The sequence below is a fragment of the Agelaius phoeniceus genome, chromosome 7 (genome assembly GCF_051311805.1).
Source record: "Agelaius phoeniceus isolate bAgePho1 chromosome 7, bAgePho1.hap1, whole genome shotgun sequence".
Lineage (NCBI taxonomy): Eukaryota > Metazoa > Chordata > Aves > Passeriformes > Icteridae > Agelaius > Agelaius phoeniceus.
In genome coordinates, this window is record NC_135271.1 from 20,447,609 (window position 1) to 20,468,040 (window position 20,432).

At 40.7% G+C, this 20,432-nt stretch overlaps 2 protein-coding genes across 11 annotated transcripts in view; one reads left to right on the plus strand and one right to left on the minus strand.

Annotated features, from left to right (window-relative positions):
- AKAP19 (A-kinase anchoring protein 19) overlaps positions 1–7,091 on the plus strand; it is a 38,402-nt gene extending 31,311 nt beyond the window's left edge. For 7 of the 9 annotated variants that reach the window (XM_077181162.1, XM_077181159.1, XM_077181161.1 and 4 more), the window contains one exon: positions 3,393–7,091. In XM_077181162.1, coding sequence (XP_077037277.1) covers positions 3,552–3,815 — 264 coding nt within the window. In that variant the 5' untranslated portion in view covers positions 3,393–3,551 and the 3' untranslated portion in view covers positions 3,816–7,091. The remainder of the gene's footprint in view (positions 1–3,392) is intronic. The other 2 variants (XM_077181158.1, XM_077181157.1) reach the window with 1 other exon arrangement.
- Positions 7,092–7,093: 2 nt separating this feature from the next.
- Positions 7,094–20,432, minus strand: part of HIBCH (3-hydroxyisobutyryl-CoA hydrolase) — a 38,564-nt gene continuing 25,225 nt past the window's right edge. For both annotated transcript variants that reach the window (XM_054636224.2, XM_054636225.2), the window contains exons 11-14: positions 19,807–19,888; positions 15,210–15,329; positions 14,016–14,049; positions 7,094–9,101 (exon numbers count right to left, since the gene is read on the minus strand). In XM_054636224.2, coding sequence (XP_054492199.2) covers positions 8,986–9,101; positions 14,016–14,049; positions 15,210–15,329; positions 19,807–19,888 — 352 coding nt within the window. In that variant the 3' untranslated portion in view covers positions 7,094–8,985. The remainder of the gene's footprint in view (positions 9,102–14,015; positions 14,050–15,209; positions 15,330–19,806; positions 19,889–20,432) is intronic.

Sequence of the window (20,432 nt, forward strand, 5' to 3'; positions counted from 1 at the left end):
GCTTAGCCCTAGTGTGCCTGCTGAGTTCAGCTACCACCTCCTCAAAATTTTCTCTCTCCTAGTATTACCACAGTAAATAAAGTATTAGGTGAAAAAACATCTGAACTTGTCCTTGGGAACTTCCAATTCCAATACAGAATTGATTGTTTTCAAGACTTCCATTAAAGTCATGCACAGTGTTGTGCTGAAGTTAAATGAAGCATTTAAAAACGTTTTGACTGTACATCCAGTAAAATAGAGCACAACTAGTAGCCTATATTTTTCAGATGAATAAATCAGCATTTCACCCACTGTAAAATCTGTCTCTAAAAAGAGAAGATGAGTTCTGGTTTCTGATGGTGCTGCTTTAGCTTCTGGTTGAGAGTGAGCAGAGCAAGCAGAGCTCGCTGACCCCTGGCTCCAGCTAAGCCCAGCAGCTTTGTCACGTGAGGAACTGCAGAGCTCTTGGCCTGAGCCCCGAACCATCTCTGCAGTGATGTCTGAGGCACAACTGGCTCAGAGCAGAGCTTGGGCACTGACAGAAGCAGGCTCCTATCACACAGTTTGGCCTTGTGCAGTTTCAGGATGCAGCATCGTGCTGGGAGTAAAATGAGCTACTCTGATTTGTTGGGTTTTTTCCCTCTCAGGGTATGAGCGTTGAGAGGAAAGGTAGGGATGTTAAAATCTGTCAGAACTTAACACTCTGGAGATGAGTTAGGCAGAGAGGATTTAAACAGCATTTCACCATGTGTGTGCAGGCAAGGGCTGTCAGCAAAACAAGGAAGCAGCCAAAAGGTTGAGGGCAGCTTCATTTGCAATTATTTCTGTGCCAACAATTATTAACTCCAGTAGACCAGGCACTGTAACACTCACTGCAGTGGCTTGGAAAGCACTGAGCTCTGTAAAGAATGAAATGAGCAACAGGCAAGAATTTAAACTTGGGTCCATAACTTGGCTTTGAAGCTCAACTGATTTGGAACAGTTGAATTGTATTGTGAGTTGCCTTGCTGTCTGCAAGCTGGGCCACCCTGCCCTCTGTGTAGGACAGTCCCAGGAACATTTGACTTGGCCCAGGTGAAGAGGCAGAGGTGGTGAGTTCTGCAGAGGAAGATGCTGACCTTAGGGAATTTCTCCCTACCTGCTTTAAGGAGAAGTTTATCCTCCCTCTATTCCCATTCTGTCCTTTCCATTAGACGCTAACTCATCTGCTGGTGTCCCCTAACAGAAATCTCCAGCTGCACATGGGAAACATTAAAGCAATGAAAGCAATGATAAAATCCTAACTAAAGATAGCTTCTATTTAACAGACCTCCATTAAAAAACTTAAAAAAAAAAAAAGGAAAACCATAGCTCCAGACTTGGATGAAAAAATCCAAATCTGAAAAGTCTATTTTAAGGAAAGTGTCAAGGTTAAACTCTGATAAAAATACACTGCAGCTGTGCATTACCTTGGCTGGATCAAGACTGCAGCTTTCAGCAGTGCTGGGTGGTACCTGCTGTCAGTGATTCTTTACCATGTATTTGGAGCTACATATTTGTCCAGAAGAGCAAGTGGAAGTGCTTAGTATTAATGTTTTATTGATGGTAAATATTGAAATTAGACATTCACAAGATATTACTATTAAAGCTTTGAATTATTCAGCTGCCTGAATTGCTTTCAGGCCTCTGGTCTGGAGGCATGGTAAGTTTGATCAGTGTATGTTATGGACAGACATGGGTATAGATATAGGGATAAATGTAGTTTTTTGTGTAATAAGGGAATCCTGCTGTTTACTCATCTAATAACAAGTTATCCATCCAGTCTTTACTCATTTAATGATGAGATATTGAAATAAAAATCTGATAGCTTAGCTCTCCTCTGTGTTGGGTAAAACTGCAGGTAGAGGTCAGCCCTTGGCAGCAGGGTTTGTGTTACAGGCCTGTGGACTACAGTGCCTGTCCCAAAGCACTGGGCACGTGCTGCACAGGTCAGTGTGCGCAAAGAGACTCACTGAACTTCACTGAGGTGATCTACAAATGCTCCTCTACAATGCTGAAATGTCCTGCTACACAGCTAAAGGTGTGGCACCGTTTGTGTGGACTTGGTGCTTTCTGGAGCCCTTTAGGACCGACTTCCTGCCAGGAGTGCCAGCCACTCCTTCTGTGCTGCACTTCAGCCCTACAAACAGGTAGCAGTGGTTTTTATGAAGCAGCAAAGAGAGGACAGGAGCTTGTCCCAGGAATCTGGGACAAGTTCAAGGTTCTCCTGAGCCAGCTGCTAGACTGGGGAAGTCCCATCCTACCTGTGAAGCACCATTTGCCTGCAAATGGGATTGATTTCCTCTGCAAATATTTGCCTTTGATCAGGCTACTGGATTGGAGCCCCAATTTCCTCCAGCGTATAAAGGAAATAAATAAGGCTTAACATCTTTGCCACGATTGTGTGTTTTCAAAGGCTATTTACAAAAAATCTTTAACTTTGGCTGACCTTAGTACAACGTCATTGGGTGAAGCTGCAGGGAACAGTTGGTTTCTGTGCTGTGCAGTCTTTATTTTGGCTGGCAGTCTGTTAACTCTGATAAGTGGGTAAGCGCATGCCAGGCAAAGTCAGGCGTAGCGTGAGATTCTGCTTTGCCTGAGAGGAAGTAGCCCCAGAAACAGCTTTGTAGGCCAGTAAACCAAAACCCATATTTGGAGTTGACTAGCTCTGGATCTTGAGGACTTGAAAAGGACTCGAAAAGGACCCTGCCAGGTGTTTTGTTGGTCACTTTCCCATCTCTGGGTGTAGAGCTGTCCTGCTCTAGTGAGAATGGTGCTCTGGCTCTGTTGTGCTCTCAAGTGCTCTGCCTTGATCACAGCAGGCTGCTGCTGCTTTCCCTACCCTCTCCAGGGAAAAAACAAAACCAGCTCTTGTTCCTTGTGAATACCTTCTGGTGGCTGCCCTGCTCCAGCCTCCTTCAGCAACAGCAGAATGACACTGGGAATTAGTGTCATTGTGCCCAGAGGGCGTGTGACAGCCATGACATTGGACTCTGGCTATGGTGGTTGTGTGGTGCTGCTCTGGGGTGGTTTTGGTGTTTATTTCCAGCAGCAGCAGCAGTCCCTGGAGCTAAACAGCATTTGTTTGCAGTTTCAGGAGAAGCATAACGCATTGTCAGCTTGGAAGAAACAGACTTTATTCTTTTTATAATATTTTACATTCCTAGATGGCCTACATCCCATCCTGGGAATTGCATTCAAAGGCAGCGTGAATTCAGGTCAAACTTTGCCTACTTGTAGTAGATGGATGTTACCGATAAAAACATTTTACACACGCTGGGCAGAGATTTACTTAAGCCGCTTCTCCGAGCGCCTGTAGTGAATGTACGTTTCCTTTGAGCTCACTGAGAATGGTAACGTGTTTATTGCCTTTATGTGAAACACTGTTTTGACAGATTTCCTCAGAAGAAGCACAAAAGGAGATGTCCTGTTCTTTGAAAATAACTGGAGCCACTGGCAAGAAGCAGCAACGCTCTACCGAACAAGGGAACCGCTTCCAGGTTATCCAAACATGCTGCTGAACTGACTTTTGCAGCTGCATTTTCCAATGTACCATGGGATGCATCAAATCCAAGGCTGCCTTCCAAGGTTCCAACGCTGTGCAGGATGAGCGGATCGGGGCAGGCGGCGAGGGCTGTGCTGGGGAGAAGTCGTCGCTGCTGGCGGTGCAGGCGGAGGAGAAGGGGCCCTCGAGCGCCGCCGTGCTGGACTACGCGCACCGGCTCTCCCGGGAGATCCTGGAGCAGGCGGTCAAACAGTGGGCGGTGACCGAGAGCAAGTACAGCGACATCCCCTTCATCGAGAGCGACGTGCCCTGAGCCTCCTGCCGGGACAGCCCCTGCTGTCCCCTGAGCATCACCGTGGGGAGGTGTCTGCAGGGAGAGCCTGAGAAAATCTGCCTTTCAGCCTGGATTGCTAACAAACCACTTGGATCGCAGTAGAACCTGTTTGTCAAGTGTCATTCCTTGTCAGCCATGTGTTGAGTGTACTCTGTCTTTGTACGTGTTGGATGTGAGCAGAAATCAGCGTTAAAAGGGGGATGAGAAGACTGTGGCTGCCCTGCACCTCTACAAGCACTGCCACAGAGGACAAAACGTGGATTATTTCTGTGTTCTGCATAAAAGATCAGTGGTCTGTCTGTAGGTGAGATGAACTCTCCGTGCTTGGTGATTTGTCTGCGTTTCGCTAAAGTGAAATCAAGGTGTGCATGTAGCAAAGGTTACTGCTGTCATAAATTTTACTTTTGATTCTGTGACCTAACCAAATCTGTAAAATCGCAAAATGAAGGTGATGGGAGGCGCTTTGCAAGCCCCAGTAGTATTCAGGGAGCCATTTGGATGATGATGCTATTCACCTTCCATTGAAGTGAACCAGTGAGAAACGTGCCAGTGTCGATAAGCAGTGCATTATCATTAACAGATGCTTCTGTAAATGCTTGAGAGCTTGTCTCTAAAACCCTGCAGTGAGATAGGTTAATGACATCTGGTGCTGTGTTCAGACCAAAGCTGTTTGGTTTTTTGGTTTTGTTTGGGTTTTTTTTGTGTTAGGGTGCCGGTTTGGAAGGATTTGGTTTTGTTGTTTTACTGTAACCCAGAGAGATGTGCAAAAACTACTGCTGGTAACTGGTGAAAGGAACCTTCAGAGGTGTGGCAGTGCTTTAGGACAGTTTGCTTCATGGCAGCTGTGGCTGCATTTCACTGCAATTCCACTCTGTAGCATCACCCTTGGGATAGGACATCTTCTTCCTTCAGCTTCTGTAGGCTGCTGCTTCCCCATGGGCAAACCTGTCCATGGCAATGCCAGCAGGAGCCTCAGGAGCCCCAGCCCTGAGCAGTGCCCTGAGTGCAGAGTTAGGGACCAAGCCTTAGGCCCCAAGCTCAGGGGCTCCATTTCTCCCCCAGTGCATCCCCACACAGCTCCCTGCTTGCCCAGGGCTCACAGCCTGACCCACTGCACTCGAGTGCACCACAGACACATCAGGACACCGACGGATTGTTTCATTCATCCCAAAGGTACAATGTTGCTGATGCTTTATACAAAGTGAAGGCCTTCCAACAGCTTGGCTTTTACCACCTGTTTGTTCTTTTCTCTGTGATGCCCAGTTTAAAAGACATAGTTCTTTTTCCTAGATCAAAATGTTTTCCATTTTGTTTTCATTTTATAGAGAAATGCTTTCCATACTGGCTAAAGCTGTTACTATTTTTAAAAGGTACACATAGTTCTAGTAAATGATCCAAAGCATGATTTTTCAAGCAATGGGAAGCAAGCAAAAAGAGGACCAAGTCAAATGCTGTAGAAAGACAGTCTATGAATTGAGCTGTTTTGCAAATGTTGTGACACAAACTTAGGTATTTGAAATTCACCTATATGGGGAAGTGGTTTTATCAGGAATGGAGGGTGAAAAATGCTTCTCTATGACACAGCACAAGGCTGCCATTAAATCCCAGTGACCAGACTGGATTCCCAGTGACCTGCTATTAAGGCTGTTTCAGGCTTTTGCTGGAAAAGGGAACAAAATCAGCTTATGCTGTTAACGTCGTCCTCTTTGAAGTTACATAGTTGTCTTCAAAGCCATTTGCAAAGTGGGACCAAGGTTTTATGGTTCACTTAAATTCTCCTGATAAGTGATGTTCCTTCAAGTTCTACAGCACATATTTGATCATACTCTGTTTGCTTTAAAATACCTCCATATATTAGTGTGAGTTAGAAAGCAAAGCCAAAACACTGATCAAGTACATATCAATTGGATATTGCTTAACCTCAGTATTAAAAAATATTAATATTCTTATTCTAGCTAAAATAAAGCTTTAATACAAAAAAGAAAATAAAAGGGCCAACCTTTCTAACATGAGTGTGGGCTTGAGAATGTGAACACTGCTAACCACAGTAATTAAAAAGCCAAAGCTGCACAGCCATTGTTGGCCAGGCAGGTGAGGAGCAGGTAGAAAACTGCACTGGCTGTCAGAGCACCTTGAGGTGGATCTGCCCTGGCCCTTGTACAAGGCACTTACAGGCAGTGAGGTGCTGCAGTGCTTCCTGCTGCCACGTCTCAAACCTTTCCTCTGGATGTGGCCTTAGCACCTGACACTCTTCAGGAATATCAGATGCCCTTTTGAGAGCAGGCAGAGAGAGTTATAGCACAGCTGAGGTTCCACCAGAGCATCCCCTGTGATCAGCACTTGGCATTTCCCAGAGCAGGGGTCACCCAGGCACCCTGAAACGTGCCCCTGTGGGGTGGCTGCCCTGTGGGGTGGCTGCCCTGTGGGGTGGCTGCCCTGCCTGCCCCACAGCTGCCCCCGGGCTGACTCAGCACCAGCTGCTTGGTGGCCCAGCCAGTCCCCCACCTGCAGCCACCAACCTTGGCACTCCCTGGTGCCTGAAGATTCCAGCAGCTCCAGAGTGGCCCCAAGTGCAATTCCAACTGCTTTAGGATGCTTTCCATGACACTGGCACTTCAGGGAAGGCACAGCAGCAAATGGAAAGCAAACAACAGGGAGACGGCTTCTCACCAGGAAAATCATCTCTTTTACAGGATGCTGTCCTTATAAATAATGCACTTACCCTTAATAGAAAATAAATCTGTTCAGTGCTACAGTCTGGTAAGAGATGGAGGGAGATAACTCCCCAGAGCTCTGCTGTATGTACATTTAATAGGCACAATACTAATACATTGTAAAAATAAAGACTTCTTCACCAAAACAAATTTATGCTAAGCTGTGCTAGAGTTTTAGAGCCACTGACAGTGGGTTTCCAACTAAGTTACCTTTGATTCTTTGACTTCATTTTGTGTAATAAAGGCACTCCAGTTTGGGACTGGCATACTCTGCAAAACTGTTTACTTCTATTTAGGAGTTAAAAATACATTTGCTTTATATTTTCTCCAGGAAACAAGATTAATCTGAGTGGGTATGATGTGACTGACTTGATATTCTAATAATGGTTCAAAATACATTAACTGCAGCACAACTTTGTACAGTTGACGTTTCTGGACTAAGGCACATCAGTATTCCCAAATAAAACACACTACAATATATTTTTACAATATTTTTTGTGGAAAATATTTTCTTGTGGACCAAATAAAATTCAAATTACCATCTGCTTGTATGCCTTTTATTTGAAAAAAACACAAGATTGCGAAGATTGGACAGGATCTTGTTACCTTGAGCTTGGGATAATTCTTGTTCACATAAATTCTGGAAGCAACTGAACATGCAAGTCAAAGTTTATTCATTCAAAAGTATGCTCTTCCTAAGATCTTGTACAATCAGAGAAGCCATGATCCCTACTCCCTGGGAATTATTGTTTTTTGTTTAATATAGTTGGCTGAAGATTGCTCCTTTTATAAATAATGGAATTATGGAATAATAATTAAAAATAATGGAATTATTAAGATAACAAATATTGAAAAAATTATTTTAAAATAGCAATTGTTTATGAACGTAAAACATATAAAAATATTAAATAATACAGGGGCAGCACTGCTTATGGGACCAGCTTGAGGTAGAAAGTCTTGTGACACTTTCAGACTTACCTAGAGGTTTTAATGAAATCTCAATTACTTTTGGAACTAAACTCAAGGACAGTCCCATAACAAGTATGTCCACAGTAACATGAACTTGCAGCTGAAATTTTAACAATTTTATCTTACAAGACTCTAGTGCCAAAGCAAGGTGCCATTTTTTCTTGATTTAGCTCTCCATTTGCTCACCTCTGATTTTTTGAAAGTCACTCTTGGAAGTTCACCTTGATGCCTGAATTTCCTGGACTTAGTTTCCAGGCAACAGCTCCTAGAAGGAAGGAGCCTTAAGCCATTGCAGACCATTGATGTTCGTCATAAAAAAACTGCCCAACATTGAAAACTCCACCATGGTTCTGCTGTAGCTCTGACTTTTTCATCCCCCACTGCTGACTATGGCATTTGAACAATAGTTTTCTTCCTTTGTTCTTCAGAGAAGCCAAAATTTGTACTTGTGACCTGCCTGTAAGTGTAGAAGCAAGCAGAAAGAAACACTGCTACGTGCTCTGATGAAGCATAAAAAAGAAGGCGTAATGTTGAAGAAAGATTAGTAGCTGTCTGTATACAAAAGAAAAAATAATTTTCCCTCCCACAAATACTTGTATCAAGGGGTTCTGGTTATGTTGTGTAACTTCATGTCTTATCAGCATCAGAACCCCACCACCTTGAATGCACTGGAGATTGCTGCTTGGTGTTCACAGCAAGGTTTGAGGCACTTGTTTCTTCACCACTATTAGACCAAGAAAAACCAGCAATTTTCTGAAATCGTGAAATACTGATTATGCAGTTGAATCAGACATAATGACATTTTAAAAAGCGGGCTATGCAAGCGAAGTGAAGTGTGCTTCAGGCTCTGGCAAGATTATCACATTTGAAACAATGTTTACATCACACAGCAAGGCTGAAAAATTACAAGTGTTTAATCAATAGAACAATTTTTTGTTCTCAGACTAATAATGTATCAGTCTGAGCTTTTATTTAAAAGGATATTTAACACCATGGATTCTGTCTTCCATTTTCCTTTGTAGCTCTGACTGCATTAAAGGTTTAACCATATTTTATTTTCATTGTACGCAGAAGAATCTGTGGCACAATCCCAATTTACCAGATCAGTGACAGAGCCAAGAACACAAAAGATCTCTTGACTTTTTGCTTATTAGGTCACCCCTTAAACTGTGCTCTTTTGCCCAAGGGCTCCTCCTAAACTAAGAGCTGATGCAAAAAATTAAATGTTAATCACTGTCTAAAGCTGTAAAAATAACAATTTGCCTTGAAGTAATTTTTCCCATTATTAACCAGAGATACAATTATTTTCTCATTACAAAGAATGTTCCTGAATGCAAAAAAAAAAGATGAAGAAAAATAGACTTGTGAATCTCAGGCTAGCTAAAAAAGTCTTGTCCAAACTGATCACACTGCAGTTAATTTTTGTATCACAGAACTAAGCAGATAGATGTCAATAGGTTTGATCTTTACAGCTTGAGATCATCGTTTCCCAGTGGTTTAAAACAATTGTCCACAAATTCATCGCTGACTTCTTCTAGAGCAGCTGGCTTCCATTTGGGGGACTGGTCTTTGTCAATCAGCACTGCCAGGTGAACAGAGAAACACCAAAGTTACTCATGAACTTCCTCTAATTAAAATGACTTAAGATTGCATCAAGACAGATCACTACAGTGATTCCATGGGGGAGACAAATCTGTGTGTTCTGGAGAAGGCAGAGCTCCTGTAACACAGGTGTTTCGACTCTAGCAGAAGTTCCTGAGTTGTGACCTGCCCAGAGATGTCTCTGGGAGTTGCTGGATGACACAAGGAACAGTGAATCACTTCAGAGCAGCCCAAGATTTGAAGGAACAGCCCTGAAATGAGTGGTTTAGTCAGACCTGCCACTCGTGGCTGACTTACACTTCATGGGAGCCTGCGAATGGCACTTTACAGTGCTGCTTTTGGACAAGGCTTTCACACCTCTGTGCAAAATCTGACTCTTGGGAGAGTACAGGAGATGACTCAGTGGTGCTAAGTGCCTAAAGCTAATTTAAACACATCACATTAATAATGAAATAACTCATGAGGAGGGTGTCTTTGTGGGAACTGAGGGTGTTTATTTGTAAATACTGACAGCTGCTGAGGCCTGGGTACATTTAACTGTGACAATCTGTATAACCTTAGTACACAGACTTTATGCTGCAGCCTGGGAAATACAGCACTCAAGATAAAAACCATCACTGAATGAATCACATGTAAAAGGCTAACAAGAAAATGCCAATTCCCAAAGAACATTCCCTGTATCACAGGAATGTTGAAGGCATGTCAGCAATGGCTGCATTAGCAAACAGTAAAACAAGAAGGAGTTAATTTGCGTGTAAAACTGACCAGTATTAATGGACTTGCAGAGAATCCTTCCAAACACCTTTCAAACTTCAAGAAACCCATAAAGGTGCTACTGAAAATGTGACATTTTTATCATTTAAAGAAGAACAGCTGTAAGAACTGTGGCTCCCTAGGATGCACTGGTTGCCAACAACCCTCACAACCCTCATTCCCTTCAGATGAGTGAGATCAGCACCTGATTTGGAGCTGCACCTGTGGCCTGGGGGGAGACTCCTGACCAACACAGCCCACAGCATATAAGAGAGGATGGGCAGGAAGAGGGAGCACATTTCCAATTTCTCTCCTGAGAATGGCCTTTATTTGTTTGTTTTCTGACAAAGAGTTTAGAGGAGAATGGTTCTAAAGGCAGGTGAACTATGACACTCCAGAGACCGGGTATTTCCAAGAATAACAGCTATTTTTGGGTAAGTTGTCATGTTTTTCTGAACTGAGTTTGTTCTTATTGAGTGAACTAGAAATATCCAAGATGAGGAATGTGTAAGGGGGTGGAATGTTATGTTCAGTTAAAAGAATACCTACCTAGAGACTGTGCTTAGCAAAGTAACAGGCCTTATGCTCTGCCCACCAACTTGTAGTAAAAAAAAGATGTGACCTGAAAACTTCTCTTTAACTTTTCTGTCTTTAACCAATGGTTGAAAATGGCTAGAAAATACACACAATTCAAACGACAACTGCACTAATTAATATTTCTGTAGCTGAAGATACACAGGCATACATCCCCACAGAGAAAGGCAAATCAGAGCCCTACACCTATTTACTTGTAAACAGGGAACTAAGGACTCCTTAGAAACAAATTAATTGTAAAAGGTAACCCATTAAATGGGAAACTTCAATTCCACTGAAAACAGAATCCATGAGGACAGTTCTTTAGAAGCAAAGTCCTGTAAAAGAGTGCTTTTACTGTGATGTTCAACTGGGTAACTTACTGAAAAGCTGTGATCTTGCAGGGTATTTCTGAACACAGTGAAACCACTGATTGCCTTGGGTGAAAAGATGTAATTATCCCAAATCAACTATATTTATTCCATTGGAATAAAAATTATCTATAGATTTTCTTCAATTTTAGTTGAAGTTCACAGTCTAACTGCTATCCACAAGAGTGAACAGTGACTAGAGATGGTTTAAATTAGAGAGCAGAAAGTGTCCATGTGTATGTTAGTACAGCTTCCCCTCTGCCATGCTGTAAGTGCTGCTAGTTCTCCACTCCAGGGTACTGCTGTCTATTCAAGTTTATCTTTCTGTTTGGATCTGTGGCCAGTTTTACTCTGGAGGATAAACTCAATGCTCATAATGGTCTCTCCAGTAGAGTCTTTAATCTTGTATGAGTCGAAATATTTGTTTTCTAGTAGAATCATGAAAATAATCCCTTTCTGCATTGACTTCTTTACATTTTGTATCTCTCCAGCCTGACATCAATCATTAAGAAAACAAATTCTGAAGACTTCTAAGGTAGGCTAAGAGAATTCATTATGATAAAAGTAACTGAGCACAGACATTGTGTTAACGGTTTGTTCTTGTGTTTCACCTTTTTTAATCAAAATCCCAAACCCCTCTGTTCAGCAGCAGTGACTTTACCAGACTTCAGGTAGTGCTCTGTTGCTGAGCTTCCTCCAGCACAGTCTAAACTCTGGTATTTCCAAGCCCCTGACATTCTGTTTGCTGCCATAAAGTCTCTCAGCTCGTGCAGGGCCCTGGGGTGCCCTGGGTACAGCTCACATCTGCCAGCCCTGCAGGGGAGGTGGCAGAAGCTGCACAGAAACATCATCTTTGCAGCATCAGCAAGATGTAGAAGACCTTTACAGTTCCATTTCAAGTGCACATTCCTGCACAAAGAGTTAGGAGGGTGAATTAACAGATATTTGTCTCTGAGATTTGCTGCTGAGATTGTATCCTACCTGGATGTGTTTGAGCACTTTTCTTAGGCAGTAAGGTTTGAAAAACAATTCTTGGCAACTACCCAGACCTATGCATTTCTTAGTTGACATACTATTCTATTAATCAAGGTGAAAAATTGATACCTAATGTGTTCCAAGTCCACAATTACTATTTTATAGGAAAATGCTGATGAAATGTGATCCATGTGTTTTACGCTTTAAGAGTTTTGGCTTTTCTTTAATCACTCCAATCACAAGAATCATAAACAGGGAAGACTGCCACAGCAGATTTTCAGGTTGAAAGAAAACTGGCTAAAAATAAAAAAGAAATTTTGACCTCAGGTCAAAGTAGGTTTAAAAAGCTTTAAAACTACTCCCTAGAAAGCCTTTTAAAATTATGGTTTGAAGCAGATGAAAGGTATTAGTAAAACCTGACCTGTGGCCATTGGCTGCCAAGAAACATTCTTAAACTAAAATCTGATTGTTGTAACTCAACTTCTTTTGATGGTAGATCTTTTTGTGGTGGAGAGGGTCAAGAACTGGCTCTTAAATGCTTGTAATGTAACCTTTTAGGAAAGAGAAAGCTAATACATAACACTTTTATCAATTTTATTCACAATGGTTGGTTCTGTGAAGTACTTAATAATCTCCCTTCCTGTTAAAAATGATGCTCAGCACATTGATGGATAATGATTTTTATGAAATTAGACCAAACTACAAAAGTGATCTTGAGTCAGATTCTACACTCCTCTGCAACAGGAGAAACAATGCTAAGAGTGAAAATCTGGGAACAAGATCTATGCAGTAAGCAGAGAACAAAAGTGCTTCAGAAACAAATTATTATAAGCAATCCCCTCAGTGCAGTTAGATCTTTGGTGGGTTTGTTTTTTTCCTTCCCCTGATATAGTTAAACTTTTGCTACATCATCCTGTGGAAAAGAGAAGTTTCCCAACTGCTGTTCTTGCAGCCCCTCTCTTTACAAGCAGTTTGTGCATTTCCTGCCCATACTGACAAGGGATTTGCCTTTGTACTGTACTGCAGTCCCAGATGGTTTTATGACCTTGTGCCTTGCAAGGAGAAATTCAGTTGGTGCTCCTGTGACTCTCAAACTTGGAGTTTGTCACTTCCTGAATAACTACATTTTAGCAGCTTATTTGCTGATTTAGAATATATGCCAGGAACAGTATTTTTAAGGTACCCTTGTCCCCATTACCAACATAATGAAAACCACTTCTCAACATGTGTGGTAAATTCTTCAAAGGAGTGTCTGCTAATGAGTGCTAAAGACTAATTAATTAAAGTCAGAAACTTTCCCCATGCTGTATGAATAAATTTTGCATCTCTCACCCCAGGCTATCTTTAGTACAGTGTTACTAATAGCAGCCACTCCAACTAATATCCATTCCTCAAGTGGAATTTAAACTGCTTTATAAAGACAGATATAAAACAATGAGGAGGAGGTGATAATACTTGAATATGTAACTGTGTGAATTAAAAGTCCAACCAAAAGTTATCCATCCAAATGCCTTGTACTGTAAGCTCCTTGGAAAAAGCCTGTGCTTTATTTCATCTCGTGATGAACAGTACATAAATAATTGCTACAGCTCCCAACAGATGTGACTTTGGGTTTGAAAAACTGCACAGTGAATCAGCAGTAGGATCAAGGACAGGCTTGAAGTCTGTCCCCTGGATGAATTTGCTGAGCCACTGCTCTACTTTTACCTCTACCTCTCTTGACCAATGCCTTAAAATACTGAATTAGTTTATGTTTACATATATAGTTTTTTAGTAGTAAGACACTTCCATTCAGAGATATTCTGGACAGGAGGGAAAGTAAATCTTTGTTCTAACAGTTTTCTATACAAACAATTGTTTTTGATTTTGAGTCTCAAAGCATTGTGTAGCTGGCTGAACCAGCTCTGTGGCAACACTAAACCTGGACACAAGTGATGCATGCAGCTACTCAGTACTGTCAGTGTTAAATGTGAAATGGTGCAACCAGGTGGATAAATAATGTTATAGGGAACTGAAATTGCACAAGGGAAACAACGTGGATCTTGTGCTTTGGAACAATAATAAATTTTGGCCACACAGAAGTCTAATAAGCAAAACCTATGGAAAGCTGGGAAGTTTTCTGGGCTGTTGCTGCATGCCCTAGTAGTGACTTCCAAAGAAACACCATAATTGTGAATTTGTGGGCTATTAGCTTGAGGAGTGTTTCTGGTGTGGATACTTACCTGCTCGAACCCCTTCGTAGAAGTCATGGCCTTTCTGAAAGATTATAAAAAAGAAAGCTGTAACATGACAGGTTTTATTTATCCCATCTTTCCCTATTCCACTTCTGCTTGAAATGCAAGTTCTCAAGATTCAGTTAAATCCCACTTGTACTGTCCTTTCCTAGGCCTACTTTGTCTTTACTTATTAAAGAGCTCTGTATCTTCTTGCTTAAATGCAGTCACATCTCTTAAAATCAGTCTGACCTGTAGCTGTGCCATTGTCCAAGTTGTCTCTGTGTAACACCTCAGATCTTTTTCTAAAGAGGTTCACATAATGGGGCTAAGGTGTGTAGTATCAGAAATTCTTTTGAGAAAAGCCAGTCTTCAGGAATTGTGATGTATTCTGTAGCCTTGGAACACTTTGCAGTGAAATGGAATCCTGTAAACATCCAATTCTTTTTTAAAAAAGGGTAATGTAACACTTAAATCCCTAAGCATGCTTCATTAGTAATGGAGCCACAATCTTAGTTTTAGTCAGGCATTAGAACATCAGGATTAGACAGATTTTCACTTCTTTAAGTATTTACTTTGACTATCACAAATAATTTAATTGGACACATAAAAACCTTATTTTAAAATGTGCCAAAACTAATATAATAAGGATGCCATGGCAAACCCCATAAGGCATTTGTTCAGGTAATTCAGTTAGTAGCTCTGTTCCACTGCAAGGATCACTTTCTCATATGCTATCCAAGTACTCAGCACTTAGTACAAATAGCACTAAAATCTCTTGCTGTGATAAATTTTTCATAGATGACACTTTTGAAAGGCAGTGATAAACAACTATTTGCATCCTGCTGCTGGGAACTGAGGCACTGAGGGCTAAGTAATTTGAATAGAAAACCTGTTCAAGAACACCAGTTTCAAAATTACAATCCAAATATGAAACTATCTACATATTAATATTTTCATATTTTTTAATTGAAGTCTTCTACATTCCCATCTGACCATCACTGATGTAGTGTCCTTTGCATACCATATAATAACATGAAACGTGGAAAAAGTGACAGCCTCACCCACACACCTTGATGATGTTGAAAATTAAAACGTATAAATGATAAACTCTTGATGAAATCTCCATGAAATTTTTAGTCTCTGATAAACCTTCCCCCCTCCTGTGGCTGGAAAGGGACAAGGGGCTCAGCTGTTGCTCACCATGCACGCTTGGCTCAGTCTGTATTCCATCCGGAGCACCTCCTGTAAGCTCATGGAAGCTCCTTCTCTGAGCTGTCTGAGAGTCAGCTTCAAAGACGTGGGTGACATCTTATTAATAGTCTGGGGGAGACAGTAACATTATTTTGATTTTCTTCAATTTGGACACTTTTGCAAGTCTGTCTTTTGTGTATTTTAAACTTTGTGAAGTAAATGATGGCTCTCTTCCCCCTGAGCTCCCTCTGTGACACCTACTCCTCCTGCTCCCTCCCACCAAGCTGTCACATTAAATGAACTTTCCTGCATGAGCTTTGATCAGCAAGATCTCTAGGATGTGTGCCATCACTTGTGGAAAACCTGAAACTCCTAAGGTCCCATCATTTGAGATAAAATTACTACTGGCCAGAGAAATTACTGCAGTTTGAAAGACATTTTCAAGGAGAATCTTTTGATAAGTGAAGGCAAGTGTTACAAGCAATTATACTTTGGTTTTGAATATCATATATATATATTTAGTGTGAATTACTCCTAGATTTACTAGGTGTAGGTGATATTAGTATTGCTTAGCATGTAAGTTTTATTTGGTACAACAGAGTAGTAAGGTATAATAGAGAGATTGGCAACAAACTTCAAGTCATTGCTTCACCATCACTGGCAAAGACCAAACGATATGCAAGGAAGAAATCTGTGGAAGAAAATGTTAGAATAAACCAAACATATTTATCCAGGTTTCTTGTATAGGATTAACAGATACTGAAGTAGTTTAGCCCTAAATTACTTTGCTGATAGGAAGCTTGGAGGTCTTGCCTTCTTTTGACAGAAGCACAGGCTATAAATATTGTGCCACAGACAGGATTCTTGTAAAGCACACAAACAAATGCTGTAAATCTGGCTCTCAGGAGTACCTTTGGTGAACTGTGTGCCAGTAAACAGTAGGGGAAAGTGGGGAGAAAGATAAAAATCCTAGTTAAGAAAAAAGAACTGAGCTTTAAAGCTTCATGGGGTTGTGGGGAAAAGGAGCTAAATCTTATTGTTGCTTATCACTGTTTTCTTACTCTAAACACAACCCTCCCTTCACTATAAACCCAAATAAAAGATATGTATCATTCATGGTACAACAGACACTTCCTGATAATTAGGACATTTTCATCACTATTAAAAAGCAGCAGATGGTATGATTTGCCTCTTTACATTATTTTCATTGCAGACATTAGGCTCCTTACCACAGCCTGAAATGGCAGGTTTCCAGTCATCAGCAACAACATTTTTTTCTAGCTCCCAATTACTCTTCATCCCTCCAGACACCAGCTGATACAGCAGTGACCCATTTTGCCTAGTTAAGCTGGAAAACATGTGATTGCTACACAAGCAGGAGTGTGTGGAATTGTGCCTTCAAAGCACTGGCTCTGTCGTTCTGTAACTTGCATGTGATCACTGTGCTTGAGAGAGAGAGGCTGGCAAAGAATGAGCCAACATTGGCTCCAAGTGCCAACAGTTCCTCAGTTCTGGTCAAGCTCTCCCAACAATGAGCTGCCTTTCAGAAGATTAAGAAATCTGCTGTACCTCCACCTACATCACTCTGTAGGTCCCAGATGGGTGGCAGCTCTTAACTGGACCCCTTTTTTCCTGTATGATGCTCTTGCTGGCCTCATCTTTCAGCTGGACCTTTCCTCCTTTGAGTTCCGCATTCTGTCATTTAGATTAGGAAGTCTTTGCTCAGACCAGGTTAAATGCTATGCATGGTACAGCCAGATGGCTCCAGGGGTGAAATGGTCATGGCAAGTTCTGGTCAAAGCAAGCACTGGAATGGGGAAGATCTGCAAACAGCACTTAAGGGAGCTGCTAGATGCACTACACTGGTTATCTTGGCATATCAATGAGGCTGAAGGTGGAGGAGGTACTGACATAAATCAAGCTGGAGGAAGAGGAACACGGCAGGAAAATGGGTAGGTGTAATTGCAGAAAAATGAGTCACCAGTGTAGCTATAAATACATTCTCTGTACAAAGAGGAGGGGATTGGTGCTAGGGAACAAGCCTGGAAAAGAGACAGGATAGGCTGGAGTGGGGAGTACTAAAATGCAAAGAAGTCTTCATAGAAGTACTTGACATGTATTCCATTATCTTTCAAACCATCCTGATTCTGACACAATGATTCCAAAAGCTCTAAGCTGAATTTGCAGTAGACTGAACACCAATAAAATACTAACAGAAGGTGACTGAATTAAGTGGCACTGACACAGCAGATTCCCTTACAAGCATAAAAGTAGGAATAGTGACTTTCTTTCACTTAAAAACCCCAAAGCCTCCCAGAGGTCCAGTGCATGACTCCCCTTGCAATAGATGAAGACCTCCATCATTTACTTATGTGAAAACCAAGTCAAGTATTTGGTGCTTTTCAGGTTAAGACCTTGCATTTACTTCACCCCACTAGAAATGGCACACCTGCCCCTCAGATTAAAGCTTTTTGGTTCATGTAAATACTGAAAACAAAGTAGCACTACAAAGTTAAAGGTTTGAAAACTAGTGAGTTCAAAGTGTAAGTTCCCTAGCTTTCTACCTGTTTGTAGCTGGGTTCAAAGTGTGGTGTAAATCATGAAGTCGTTCTCAAGTAGAATTTTAACAACTTTATATTCTTCACACGATATTTCAGTATCAGCTATGTGACAGCCTGCCAAGCAGGCATGTTTTGAAAGTAAAAAGCAGGAGTATTGTAGGTCAATGAGAACAGGCTACATGGGATAGCATGGCTCACCAGCATACTTGGATTATTGTGGAACTAGGAGTTCCATTTTATTAACCTTGCTGATCCAAGGTACAAGGTGGATGTACCAAGGGGTACCTCCAAATTAGGATATTTGTATTAAAATTTCAGTTAGGGCTTATTCCATAAGCTTGCTTATACATATAATAAATACAGGAATGAGCAAGGAGAATAAGCATAGACATTGCTGTTACTAAATCAGCTGCTATGATATTTATCAGGTGGATTTGCTGTTGTTCCTGTACCTGGTCACTAAAGTGAAACCTCAGTTTCTCAACCTTGCCCAATCCTACTGCTTAGCACAGCATGTCTGCTGTCAGAAACGCCTCTGAAATTTAAATATTTGATCACACTAAAATCTTGCATCTGCTAGAAAATGTGGGATTTGTTTCATGGGGTTTTTCCCATGAATTTCTGCATGGACTGAAGCAAGTCATACCAACAGAGTCTTATCTCTTGAACAGAACAGACAATTGTTCTGAAACTCTGGTCAACTCCAAGGACATTCATTTATGAATCACATGAAAGAAAAAAGTTGTTATAAAGTCCTATTAAAGACATAAGAGAGCTGAAGAAGCAACAAAATAGCCCTTTTTTGTTGTTGTTGTTGTTCGGGAATTTAAAAAATCAGTTACACAAAATCATAACTTTGAAGTAGATGACCTAATTTAGTCATCACTAGATAACTTAGTTCTGAATTAAAACTCTTAAACAAATGTGCTATCATAATAAGGAAAAAGAACAAATAATTCTTTGTTATTTTCAACATCCACTGAACCTAATCAATATAATATGAACAGATAACATTTTTATTCTGGCACCAACTCATTTGACTGCTTTATCTGATGAAATTTGGACTAGGAGAAAAAATCAGCTTTCCCTTGTATTCAATTTTGCTATTATAAGACATATGCTAAACTTCTTGCAGTGTACTAGATGTACTGGTTGGCACAAAAATAGTCTTAGAACTTCCTTTCTCACAAACTGTTTGATAGTTGCAGTGACAATGTGTTACATCTTGAATTCTTTTTTTTTTAAAGTGACAGGGTGCCTAATGTGAACACTACCTTATAAAATTCCTTCTGCTTCATATCAAAGTCAGAGATGATGGATGTTTTATTTTACTATGAAAGGAGGATTTCTTCTGTGAGCTGTACTAAAGTTAAAACGACCCTTTTGCTGGAGGAATACTTCAGTTCTATCCAGTTGGAATATTTCACTAGCTCCATACAAAACTTTTACAAGGCACCTGAACAAAGATACTTCAAAGGAAAAAAAGAAAATACACACATTATTCATAAATGAATGTAAGTTGCTTCTTGCTTTTGAGGCTGAACTATGAATAATATTTGTAGCATTGCTGCACGTTTTTTGAGTAGTGACTACATCCAACACTCAGAAATGCATTAGAAAGATCAAAAAATACTTTGTGATTATAAATTTTTTTGCTGCTTACCCAAATGAGGTATCTGGAATGGAAAAAAACCAACAACACTGTTCCAGCACTGTTTTATTCCAAGCCTTGGCAACATAATGAGAAGCTATAAAGGGAACACTTGTTCCCAACAACCCCCTGACCATGAGGAGGGGAAAAGAAAGGGGAGTTTGGTTTTTTTTACTAAATTACAATTCTATGCACCATATGATGGTGCTCACATTTTGTGATTTTAGAGGAATACCCTTGTCTGAGTAGAACTACTGAGAATCCCTCAGGACTGTGTGTGAGAACCTGAGGCTCTCAGTCCAAAGCCCTATAGGGTAACTAAAGTCTGCCCTATGATAAGAAACCATAAAACCAGACTTAAAATTTCTAATAAAAATGACATAGAAGACTTTACCTCTAGCTGCTTCATGGCAAAAGGAGAACCATCTTGCTTTAATTTTTTAACAATTTCTTCCATACTATTTGCTGAAAAAAGACTAGAGGAAAAAAAAATCAGTTAACAAGCTGCTTCAGTCTCTGTTTTACCTTTGAAGGGATGTTAGAGCATAACCAGCTGATATGGCTTTTCTTAGCAATGTCTTCCATGCTGTTCACTTTCAAGTAATTCAGGCATCTCCTTTTCCTTTACAAATCTCTAGTGTTTCAATAAACCTTACTAAGAAACTATGGTATTTATTTATAAACTTCAATTACTACCATCAGTCTTAGCTGTATTTTTATAACATAGTAAATCTTTAGCTATCAGCTCCATTCTGCTGGTTTGCTGTCAGCATCTTTTATCTCTAAATGTAGTTACTGCCATCCTTCATGCAGAGATTTAGCTCTTTCTTATCACTCTCATTTATTTCTCCTTTCCTTAAGTTCCAAGCTATCATTGGCCTTTACCCAATGAGTACTGTAAATGTGTTAGGTTACATTTCCTGTGCAATGGAACAGTTACTCTCACAAATTCCCATCCAATATCTACAGAAAATGTTCATTTTAATGTGCCATAGGCTATGAATCAGGTTACTTTGCCCA